The sequence below is a fragment of the Tachysurus vachellii genome, chromosome 10 (assembly GCF_030014155.1).
Source record: "Tachysurus vachellii isolate PV-2020 chromosome 10, HZAU_Pvac_v1, whole genome shotgun sequence".
Classification (NCBI taxonomy): Eukaryota; Metazoa; Chordata; class Actinopteri; order Siluriformes; family Bagridae; genus Tachysurus; species Tachysurus vachellii.
The window spans coordinates 26,144,580-26,157,079 of NC_083469.1; the positions used below are offsets into that span (position 1 = coordinate 26,144,580).

The window sequence follows — 12,500 nt, forward strand, 5'->3', positions numbered from 1 at the left end:
ATTTGGGAATTTGGTACTATTTTCTTTTATAATTTTTATGGTTTTTAAAAAGTGTTAACTACAAAATTAATTACAAAAAAAATTTACATATTTCTTTTACTGTTCTTCTGTGTATTGCCCCCCCCCCCTCCCCTTCTCTTGGCTTAAAACTGTTTAACTTGCAAGTTTTCTTACACAACAAAGTCTGAATCAATCAATCGTTCAATCAAACAAATTTTATTTATAAAGCACCTTACAACAACCAAAAGGAGCCCAAGGCGCTTTGCAGTAAAACAACAACAGACGATAAAATATAAGAACACGATGAACATAAAATAGCAGTCGAATCAGGGGCTACGTTTTCAACTGCGATTTAAAAACTCTCAGCTCAGTGATACACCGTATGTGTGCTGGAAGTGCGTTCCTCGGCTTTGGTCCCTGGACGGCAAATGACCGGTTTGAATCGTGGTGGTGGTCGCACACACAAGCCAGCAAAACAAACAACAAACAAACAAACATGAACAAACAAAGATTTACATCGTCGTTCATCTTGTCTTTACACACAGCAGGATTATTTTTATTTTTATTTTATTCACTTCCTATTAATCTGCAGTTTACGTCCCCGTGAGGCGACGTCTCCTCCATCCAGACATCTCGACTGCTCTTTTTTTTTTTTTTTTTTTCTCCAAGGACGTTGTTGATGAGGTCCTTTAAAGCTGCATCCCAGAGTGTTTATTTGCATACTAAAACTCCTCTCGCAGCCTCCGCATGCTCAATCAGGCCTTCAGGCTCCTCCGCCCTCCCAGCATGCATCACTCTGCTCTCCTCGCTGAGGTTACTATGGGGAATTCAGGACAGCTGAGTAATACTGACTAACGTTCGTTACGCAGCACTGATCTGGACGTGACCCTAGTGGGTGGCGCTGAAGCGGTCATGTGATCTACGAGGCTAATCAGTACAATTGGCTTCTGGTGTTCGGATGGTCTTCTTGTCAGTCATTTCATAGACACGCCCCCAAATGTCATTTACTCCGCCCCATCTAAGTCTGTCACCACAAATCCCCTCTGTGCATCGAAAAAATGTGCACTTTTTCACTGCTCTCATAAGATGGAGTTATTTATTACCAGTGAAATAAAGCTGGACGCAGAATTAGTGTCTTTTTTGTCTTAACTAGTGTTATAACTTGCTTTTGAAACAGATTTGATCAACCTATCATTTAGCTAGAGATGCTACTCATGCTAATACTTGAACCATAAACAAATGGAAATAAATAACGGCCCAAATATTTACATCTGTATTCAGATCGAATGGGCTTTTTATACTTTTATAAAAATTAGACTTTTTTATTTTGTATTTGTTCTAAAAATGTGTGTGTGTGTGTGTGTGTGTGTGTGTGCTTTTTTAAATAATCACACACATACATACATACACAGACACACACAAATACACACACACATACACACACGCACATACACACACAGACACACACATACACACACACATACACACACAGACACATACACACACAGACACACACATACACACAAAGACACACATACACACAGACACACACACAGACACACACATACACAAAATAAATAAATAATGGCCCGGTCTCTCAGGATTGTCCTCGTAAATCATAAGTTAAATTTGATCACGTAAGGTTATAATATGACTTTTAATATCAAATGACCGACGGCGCATAAAAACGATGTCACGATGGTCCTCGCTAATGCTAACTCGGTTTATCGGGAGTGACGATTCCTCCTTCCTTCAATACAAAATCGATACACGTTTTGTAGCATTTATCTAAAATTTATTAAACGATGCCGACGACGAGATGTCGGTTTCGTTAACGAGAGGAAGTTCTCTGTGTTTAGTAAAATATTTGAAAGAATTTGTGAACGTTAACAGCGACAGCTTTGTGCTGTTAGCTAAGTAACTCTGTGCCGTTTAACGTTGTTTCTTTATTAACTCACTACCTTTAACACAAAACCCTAACAACTCCGTTCCAAAAGAACCAAGGAACGTATTGGATTTTGTCACTTGTTGACGCTTTGATAATGAAATTGAAAGGAAAAAGAAATTGTCCTGTTGTGCGAGCAGAACTTCAGAAACAGTTGTGTGTCAGTAACCCTGCAGGAAATGCAGCTCTTTCGCCGCTAGTTCCTGTGTAATTTATGGTGTCGTGTCTCCTAAAAGCTGAAATCAGCGAGGTTTCGAGTGAGTCACGGTTATTTTACTTTTTTTTTAAATGACAACAGGTTCCCTGAGTTCCTCTGCACAACAATGCAAGTGTGCGTCACTGCACGATAATTAACTGTGAATCATAATCTCTGCTTTAGCGTGGACTTAACAATAATGTGTGTGTATGTTTGTGTTTGTGTGTGTGAGTCTGTGTATATGGGTGTGTGTGTCTGTGAGTGTGTGCGTGCATGTGTGTTTATATATATATATATATATGTCTGTATGTATGTGTCTGTGTGTGCGTGCGTTAATGTGTGTGTCTGTGCATGTGTGTATTTGTGCGTGAGTGTGTGTGTCTATGCGTGTGTGTCTGTGCATGTTTGTGCGTGAATGCATCTGTGTGTGTGTGTGTGTCTCCGTGCATGTGTGTGTGCATGTGTGTGTGTGTGTGTGTGTGTGTGTGTGCGCGTGTGTGTGTGTGTGCGCGCGTGTGTGTGCATGTGTGTGTGCGTATGTGTATGTGTGCGCGCGTGTGTGTGTGTGGGTGTGCATGTGTGAGTGTGTGTGAGTGTGTGTGCATGTGTGTGTGGGTGTGTATGTGTGGGTGTGTATGTGTGAGAGTGTGTGTGTGAGTGTGAGTGTGTGTGCTTATGTGTGTGTGTGTGAATGTGTGTGTATGTGTGAGTGTGTGTATGTATGAGTGTGTGTGTGTGTGTTTATGTGTGTATGTTTGTGTGTATGTGTGAGTGTGTGTGTGTATGTTTGTGTGTACGTGTGAGTGTGTGTGTGTGTATGTGTGAGTGTGTGTATGTGTGTGTGTGTGTTGGTGTGTGTGTATGTGTGAGTGTGTGTGTATGTATGTGTGTGTGTGTGTGTGTGTGTATGTGTGTGTGTGTACAGTATGTGTGTGTATGTGTGAGTGTGTATGTGTATGTATGTGTGTGTGTGTACAGTATGTGTGTGTACAGTATGTGTGTGTACAGTATGTGTGTGTATGTGTGTGTGTGTGTGTGTGTGTGTGTGTGTGTGTGTGTGTGTGCGTGCGCTCTACAACGTACTGTCTGTCACACTGGACTTCACACACAATGGACGTCCTGTGATTCAGCACCAACAAACGGAGAGAAACGTTTTTTCATGTTGTTATGACTCGGCTCTCGGAACAAAGCGGGAAAATTGGAACATGACACCGGATGGAGCGAGTGACGGCTTAAAGGACGGCTTCTTTCACTCAGCCTCCTCCGACGTGACATTTCTATACTGTGCTCTACACTCCCCGTTATTACACACTCCAGAGGAGACGCTTATCACAGCTTATCTTCAGAGCCGGAGCTCGGCGTGGGCAGAATAATCGCACCGGGGTCGTTGGGTAATAAACGTACACCTGCTCGCACCCTGATGTTGTTCTTTCAGCGTCCTCACTCCTACGGAATCGGGGAAACACGTCATGCCGTTTCGCACGTGCGTCTAAAACACGTCGAGGACGTTCTATAAATTTCTATTCTCACACAAGGCTGATTTTTAATTCTCAGAGCGTTAATTTAATCCTGACTACTGACTTTTTCAGTAGTTCAGTAGAATCACACAGCGTTTTTTTATCAAGCAATATATAGTTAGAATGTTTACATTTATATGCTAATATTATCTTTAGCTCCAGATTTTAATTAATAATGAGCCATATTTACATATTTTTCTGTAACGGGGCCATTAAGGGGCCACATGTTACAATCAGGGGCCAAGTACAGGGTGCATTCAAGCACACAAAATAATTTATTCAGTACGGTGCAAATACATTTCGCCAGTCGTTACTTTTTCAAACGCTCGAGTGCCGCCAATTGTTTGGGGGTGGAATTGCATCTGTGATCATTGTGAAAAATTCTCCGGTTGCTCTTCTCGTCGATGATTGATGGAACGGGGGCCAATCAGGGGCTAATCAGATTTGAGCAGGGGCCAGGGCCCCTGTGGCCCCGCCTCTAGAACCGCCCCTGGCTACGTGGCTATTTACATTTACGTAAGAAACTCATTCAGAACCTGTGACGTACGTTCTGTATCTTTACATATATTCATATTTATAGGTGTTGGATTTAGTGTGGGGGTTCACCTCCAGGGTTGTGGGTTCGATTCCCGCCTCCGCCTTGTGTGTGTGGAGTTTGCATGTTCTCCCCGTGCCTCGGGGGTTTCCTCCGGGTACTCCGGTTTCCTCCCCCGGTCCAAAGACATGCATGGTAGGTTGATTGGCATCTCTGGAAAATTGTCCGTAGTGTGTGATTGCGTGAGTGAATGAGTGTGTGTGTGTGTGTGCCCTGTGATGGGTTGGCACTCCGTCCAGGGTGTATCCTGCCTTGATGCCCGATGACGCCTGAGATAGGCACAGGCTCCCCGTGACCCGAGGTAGTTCGGATAAGCGGTAGAAGATGAATGAATGAATGAACAAATATTCAAAGATTTGTTAGTGTTTACGTTTGTCACTAAATACGTGTGTGCAAAGTATTCACGTGTTCTTGTTTTCCTATTCGACTTATACAGCTGTTTAATTTCGCTCTTAAATCCTCCCCGCGTTCGAACACGACCCATTCCGCGTGCTTTGACATAATTAACTCCGTAATCCGTCTGGATTTTAAAGCGACGCGTAATTTGAACCTCTTTGTCTTTTTTCTTGTCTTTTCCACCCGCAGATCTCCAGGAACCTGGGCAGAATGTACAGCGAGATGATATTCGTGAACGGATTCGTGCACTGCGACCCTCACCCCGGCAACGTGCTGGTGCGAAAGTGCCCGAAAAGCAATAAGACGGAAATTGTTTTACTCGATCACGGCTTGTATCAGGTGAGACATCGTCCAAGCTTCGGCGCTCACAACAAAGCAAATCCATCCCATATTACAGCCCATTATTCACTGGCTGCCTCTCGACTCTCAGAGCCGCCGGTGCTGCGGCCGCGTAAAAGCATTTCATTAGAGACGACCTGCAGCTCTGCCATGTGTTTTAGGACAGCACTTCTACACACACACACACACACACACACACACGGCGAGAGAGCGCAGAACCCTGTCCATTTCTCATCCCAGTGCAGCATGTGTGTGGGAGCTGTAAATGCATTTGTGAAGATAATTTGGTGATAAATATGCACTACTGATGCTCGTGTATAAAAGGAGAGAGTGTTGGAGAGCTGCTCCACTCGTTCGCCTCATAATGGAACCAATTTGCGAGTAATGACTTCAGAGTTTAGCGCTGCTTGGCCGCCGAATGTTAATTCCTGGCTGGAGTGTTATTTTTGTTCACAGCCAGCTTACTGTATGTTGTAGCCATATTAATTAAAGTGCTGAAGTGGTAAAGTGGTGCTATCCTCAAGCTGCATGTTAATGACATCTCTCTCTCTCTCTCTCTCTCTCTCTCTCTCTCTCTGTATCTTCTTTATCTCCCTCTAGCTCTCTCTCTCAGTATCCTTCTCTCTTTTTGTTTCCTTTTCTTCATCTCTCTCTCTGACACTGTTGTTTCTGTCACTTTCTGTTCCCCCTTTAATCCCTCTCTCTTACTGACTCTCTCTTTCAGTATCTTCCTGTCTCTGACTCTCTGTCTGTTGCTTGCTCTGTCTTTCTGTGTGTTGCTTTTGCTCTCTCTCTCTCACTCTCTCTCTCTCCCTCTCTCTCTCTTACTTTGTCTCTTTTAGTGTGTCTCATGCTCACTCTATTCACGCTTCTCTCTTCCTCTGTGGAATCTCTTCCTCTCTCTCCCTCTGTGTTTTTCTTTCACTTTCTCTATCTCTGTCTGTTTATCTATCTCTCTATCTTTCTTTCTCTGTCTCTCTCTGTCTCTCTCTCTCTCTCTCTCTCTCTCTCTCTCTCTCTCTCTCTCTCTCTCTCTCTCTCTCTCTCTCCCTCTCCCTCACTCATTACCCCAATCGTATAATATAATTGTTATATACAGTCTTGTCATGTAATGGATCTCAAGCTGCTGTGTACATATTTCTGGCCCTGAAATAAATTAAAAAAAAAACAACAACTTTAAAATGGTGTTTTTTTTTTTTCTTCTTTTTTTTCTTTCGTTCTTTTCAAGTTGCTGAAGCCGGAGTTTCGTCTGGATTACTGCAGACTGTGGCAGAGTCTCATAAAGGGAGACATGAAGGGTATTGAGCGCTACAGCAGGCGTCTGGAAGCCGGAGACCTGTACCCGCTGTTCGCCTGCGTCCTCACGGGCCGCTCCTGGAGTTCAGTCAGCACCGGCATCAGCCAGACGCCAGTCACAAGCGCTGAGGTACCAACCTTCCTTATTCCTCTGGCCAGGTTTTAAAAACACCAACTTAGCCTTCAAGCTTCAAGATGCTGTTTTATTATTCACAAAATGTCCACAAACTAAACAAGAACTTAACACAGAAATGGTGAACACAGTAGGGTAAACAGTCTAGGACAGGATGGGGGAGGGCGGAGCCAGGAATACAACAGCGCTTTCCTTTCTTTCCTTTGATTGACAGGTGAGTGTAAGCCCCTCCCATGCATTTTGATTCAGAATCGTTTCCTATTGCATCGCTTGGGAGTTGATTCATTTGCGGTTTGGTTTAACTGACTTATTTGTTCCTATTTTGAGGAACACAGGCCGTAGTTAACACGGAACGTAAAGGTCTAGCGGACGTCTGACGTCTGAGAAGAAGTCTTTTTGTTCCGTCAGAAAGCAAGCAGCTGTAGTGTGTACGGTTGTATCAGATAGTGACTGAAGCCCACCTGTTGGAGTTGGAGCTTCTCTGCTGCCCTGCTGTGTGTGTGTGTGTGTGTGTGTGTGTGTGTGTGTGTGTGTGTACGCTAGCGAACGAGTCTCGGGTGGAGGACAACGCCAGGGCCGGAGCTTGGCCTCGGTGGGGAACGATCGACCATCTGTGGACTGTCAGGGACGTTTATTTTTACATGCGTTATGTAAGAGCACTCAGCTCTGCGCACTACACAGCACTTCACATCAATTGCAGCGAGCGTAAGCATTAAGCAGCAAAACATCCAGCGAGTCACAAGCGCAAATATTCACCCAATCGAATCTTTTCGGAACCTTTCAGCCCGTCTCGGTGGCCCACGTCTTCTTGTTTTTAAGGCTCTGAGAGCTGTTTCATGCAGGTGCTTTTTACTTGCAGCTTCATTACCCACAAGGCTTCACAGAGATAATTATGGCCTGGTCCGTGGCTCCTGGTGTAGGATGTGCTTTTTAGCGAGCCGCGTCACCTCCCTTCCAGCTTTCTCTCCGCCGAGGCGCGGCGTCTTCTCACTAACACGCTCCCCTAAACCCCGCCCCCCCCTTCGCTTCCACTCCATCAAATTACCAGGATGTTTTGAAGTAGTCTGGTCTCAGATAATTGCAGGCAATTATAAAGGCTGTTTCCAAATGTACAGCTGTGACATGTGAGGAAAAAAAATTGAGTCTCATTTGCATAAGAAAGCAGAGATAAGAACATATTCTATCACACGTGCAGGAAAGTGGTGTGTTAAAAACAACAGACAAAGAAAAGGACACTTTGTGTGTGTGTGTGTGTGTGTGTGTGTGTGTGTGTGTGTGTGTGTGTGTGTGTGTGTGTGTGTGTGTGTGTGTTGGGATGCTCTTGCATTCTTTCACACAGTATCTTTTTAGCAAAAAAACCTTACAATTGTAAGTGGTGCATTTAATAATAATAATAATAATAATAATAATAATAATAATAATAATGAATAAATACAAAAAAAATCAGAATTATTATTATTTTTATTATGCCAATAAAAAATGAACAAACGAACAAATAATAATAAAAAAAAACTAAACAAACAATGAATAATGTTGAAATGTTTATCTTGTATCTTGAAATGTTGGTGTTTTCTTAAATAAATAAATAAACAAACAAATAAATAAATAAAAATGTATCTCAATGCGACTGTGTATTTAGTAAGCAGCGAACTCAAGTCAAGGTTTTTTAGCGGCCAATTTCCGGGCGATTTTGCTCTCTCTGGCTGAATCGCTAATCTTTTAGAGGATCTTCAGTCAGGAGCGAGATCGATGGCCTCACAGCACATAACATGGAGTAAAGTGTAATCAGATTTCTATTTGATCAGAATCCCAGAGTGAGTGCTGCTACATCGCTCGTCTAAAAACCACAGACAGGAAGACGGCGTAAAGTTACAACAAATTCATCAGACAGCTACAGCGGAAATACAGCTTCCGGCTAAGAAGATAGATAATTAACAGAGAGACGCTACGTTCATCGAGTGTATTTACGGTTCAGGCAAAAGGAAAGTGTTTTATGTTTTATTGTATAATTTGGCGTTTAAACAACACACACATTAATGAATATAATCATAGTCTTTTCTCTCGTTATTAACAAGTGTTTAATTCGAGACTTTGGTGCATCCAAGAAGGTTTTTTTTCTGTTTCTAGCTCATGAATATGTATTTAATAAAGCATCACACAGCCAGTGAAATGGACTAAACTTTGAGTTCTAAGCAGCAATAAATTTAGCACGGTATATTGAGTGTTGCCAGGTGCATGGAATTTCTGCAAAACTTTTTCTCTACAGATGCATATAAGCATCTTTTTTTTTTTATTTTTTATATCATTTTTAATTTTTGAAAATGTTTTGCTTTTTTTTTTGGCTTGTAAAAATGGCTTTAATTTCTAAATTCTTTTATTTTTAATATTGTTACCTCTCTCTTGCTTGATTATATTTTTTCAAATTTGCTCAAAAAAAAAAAATAGACTTTAAAATCTCTCTTCCTTGCTTGTTTTTTCCTTCTCATTTTGAGGTTTAATAAAAAGAAAAATAGTTAAAAAAAAAAATTCTTTATGTATTGATGTCATTGTCCTGAAGCATGGGGGTGGTAGCATATGATAATAAATAAATAAATAAGAACAATACAACAACAACAACAACAATAATAATAATAATAATAATAATAATAATGATGATGATTATAATGTTCTTTATTTGATATTTTCTGATTTTTTTAAGTCCTGCTTTATTAACAGTTTTGCTTTTTGCCATTTTTATTACTTTAGACCCCATTTTATCCGTCAGTTCATCTGTGATACAACCAGCTCCACTCGTACGCTGGAATTCCCCGTTAACGTTCGTGTTCCAACAGCAGAGGCTTCCGCTGATCAGATGAATGATGACACATTAATGTGAGACGTGTAAGGAATTAATTAAAGTGCCTTGGAAAGCCTTTATTATTAGCAGGATATTAATTAACGTGATCATGTGAAGAAAACATTTTAAGGCAAATGCTATGATGAATGATCATTATTCATCTGATTATTTATAGCAGCACAGAACCAGGGACTTCCTGAACTCACGTCTGCTGGATATATCGCTGTTCACTCACACGACGCACGTCACATATTTACCCACGTGGAGTTTGGTTTAAATCCGCTTTCACAGCATGATTCATATTTTTAGAGCCAGAGAAAAACCATCCTTTGGTCAGAATCACACAAGAGCAAGACACTCTCACACTCTCTCACTCTCACACTCTCACTCACTGACTCACTCACTCATTTTCTACCGCTTATCTGAACTACCTCGGGTCACGGGGAGCCTGTGCCTACTGTACAGTATCTCAGGCGTCATCGGGCATCAAGGCAGGATACACCCTGGACGGAGTGCCAACCCATCGCAGGGCACACACACACACTCATTCACTCACACAATCACACACTACGGACAATTTTCCAGAGATGCCAATCAACCTACCATGCATTTCTTTGGACCGGGAGAGGAAACCGGAGTACCCGGAGGAAACCCCCGAGGCACGGGGAGAACATGCAAACTCCACACACACAAGGCGGAGGTGGGAATCGAACCCCCAACCCTGGAGGTGTGAGGCGAACGTGCTAACCGCTAAGCCACGGTGCCCCCCCTAGAGCAAGACACATATAGACAAACTATTGTATATAAAGACAAGTGAATCGAGAAGAGCTGCATACTTTAAGGAGCGGACCAATGATGTGGCAGGGGCGAAGACAGGGCGGAGTCAGGAGGGAAAACCAAAACATCAGGACGTATCGCTTGTCGCACTCAGAATGTTATTCTTGAGAATTAGTTCTTATATTATATTGCAGCAGTGAGCATAATCACAATCGATTATATAGTGAAAATTATTGTGTGAAAATTGGGATCACCACATAAAACACCATGCATTGTGCTGGTCTGACATTCACATTCAACTCCCATGCAGCTCTGCTTTGTCTCTCCGCCGTCGCCTCCCACTGCATTCTCGCTCGGCGGATACACGCGTCGTAATACAGTACGCCAAGCTAAAAGCAGCCACACAAATTACCTCTCACCCACAAGGCCGAGCGGCGGCTGTAATTGAAAAGATGATGCTGAAAGCGCACGCAGGGCCTGGAGATGCCCCCGTCAATCAAACTTCAAATCGGCCCGAGCTCTCCTCGGCTGCCGACTGCTCATTATGGGGATTTGATGTCTACAAAATGCAGCTCATCTGAGTCAGTGCTGTACTTTGGATGTTTAATCTGCAAGAGGATGAAGAGGAGAGAGAGAAAGAAATGATTCACTCCTTTCACTTCTCTCGCTCTAACACAAGCGGCCGTGTTCCACAAAGATGTCTGGAGCAGATTCACAGAGGAGGGAGGAGGACTATTGCATTTCTGTTCACTTCATGCACACACAATGTACTCTCTCTCACACTCACACACACACACACACACACACACACACACACTCACACACAAAAAATCTCACTCTCTCACACACACACACACACACACTCACACACACACACTCACACACAAAAAATCTCACTCTCTCACACACACACACACTCACACACACACACTCACACACACAAAATCTCACACACTCATACACACACACACACTCTCTCTCACACACATTCTCTCACACACGCATACACATACACACACACACACTCCCACATACACACACTCTCAAACACACTCTCACACACACACACTCTCACACACACTCACACACACACACTCTCTCTCACACACACACACTTTCACACACACACACACTCACGCCAGAGTATGTGTAAAGCGTTCAGTTCATAGGACAGATTAGTTTCTGGTCCCTGTTTGCTTCCTCTCAACGAGGGAGGGAGGGAGGGAGGGAGGGAGAGTGAGAAAGAGATGAGACACAATGAGACAGGAGCGAGGGAGAGAGACAGTGAAGGAGAGAGAGAACGAGAGACAGAGAGTGAAACAGAAAAGGTTGAAACAGAGTGAGACAGAGAGAGACAGAGAGCAACAGATTGAGAGAGAGAGAGTGAGAGAGAGAGAGAGAGAGAGAGAGAGAGAGAGAGAGAGAGAGAGACCGTTGGTGATATAAGCTGCATTTTGTCTTTATTAACTTAATAAAGAAACTTTCCACAATAAATGCACCTATAAATGGATAAAAAGTAAAGAAAATGTCCAATCTTTGTCAGATTGCTGTGTTATAATATGAATAAAGTACTAACGTAGTTTACATTTCAGTCAGATCTCTTTCAGGGTGTAATTCAGGAGTCTCAGGTTTCTATGAACATTACCAGTTTATCAGCTTTTTGATGTTTTTATCCAAGCGAAACCTCCCGAATAAATCCAAATCAGTGAAATGTACTGATAGAGCATGCAGTTTAATCAATAACACGAGCAGACATGTCTACTGCTCATCCGTCACCAGCGTTCAGCTCCATCTGTCCTTAACTAACCGAGCAGGAGTGCAGGTAGGTGGGGGCGGAGCTTCTCTAACGTTTCAGATAAACACATGCCATTAGTGCTAGAAAGAAAAGTAAAGCCCTGATCAATATGGACCTGCCCTCTTGTTAGGGCCAACTCTGTTTTCCTGCAGCAGATGAAAGGCTCGTCTCTCTTCATCCTTCATTTGGAGCTGCCTCGCCAATTATCCTTCAGCTCCTGTAGCCTTGGTTCTGTAAACCACGGCCTCATTAGCCCTCGGTACGACTCCCGGCTGTGTGCTGAGTGCTCCGGATTACGTCGCACTCGTCCTTTCTGCCTTTTACAGCCCTCCACCGTCTGCTTGTTTTCCTCCGCTTCTCATTACATGCAGTAGCTACAGTAGAGATGTAACCCAATAAAAAAACTATTGCGTTCTAAACAAATGTGAATCACAAGGAATACAAAAACGTGTGTGAGATCAAGCTCGCAATACGAAAAAATAACGCATTCGTTAACATTTATGCTAACGACGCATTTCCAGACATCCCGTGAGTGTCAGTGTGTCACCGCGAGTCATTCATTCATTCATTCGTTCATCTTCTACCACTTATCCGATCTACCTCGGGTCACGGGGAGCCTGTGCCTATCTCAGGCGTCGTCGGGCATCAAGGCAGGATACACCCTGGACGGAGTGC

The 12,500-nt window shown here is 43.0% G+C and overlaps 1 protein-coding gene across 1 annotated transcript in view; it reads left to right on the forward strand.

Moving 5' to 3' along the window:
• adck1 (aarF domain containing kinase 1) overlaps positions 1 to 12,500 on the forward strand; it is a 111,415-nt gene that overhangs the window by 73,358 nt on the left and 25,557 nt on the right. Inside the window, exons 8-9 of the mRNA XM_060880497.1 lie at positions 4,839 to 4,988; positions 6,217 to 6,414. Of these exons, the coding sequence (XP_060736480.1) occupies positions 4,839 to 4,988; positions 6,217 to 6,414 (348 nt within the window). The remainder of the gene's footprint in view (positions 1 to 4,838; positions 4,989 to 6,216; positions 6,415 to 12,500) is intronic.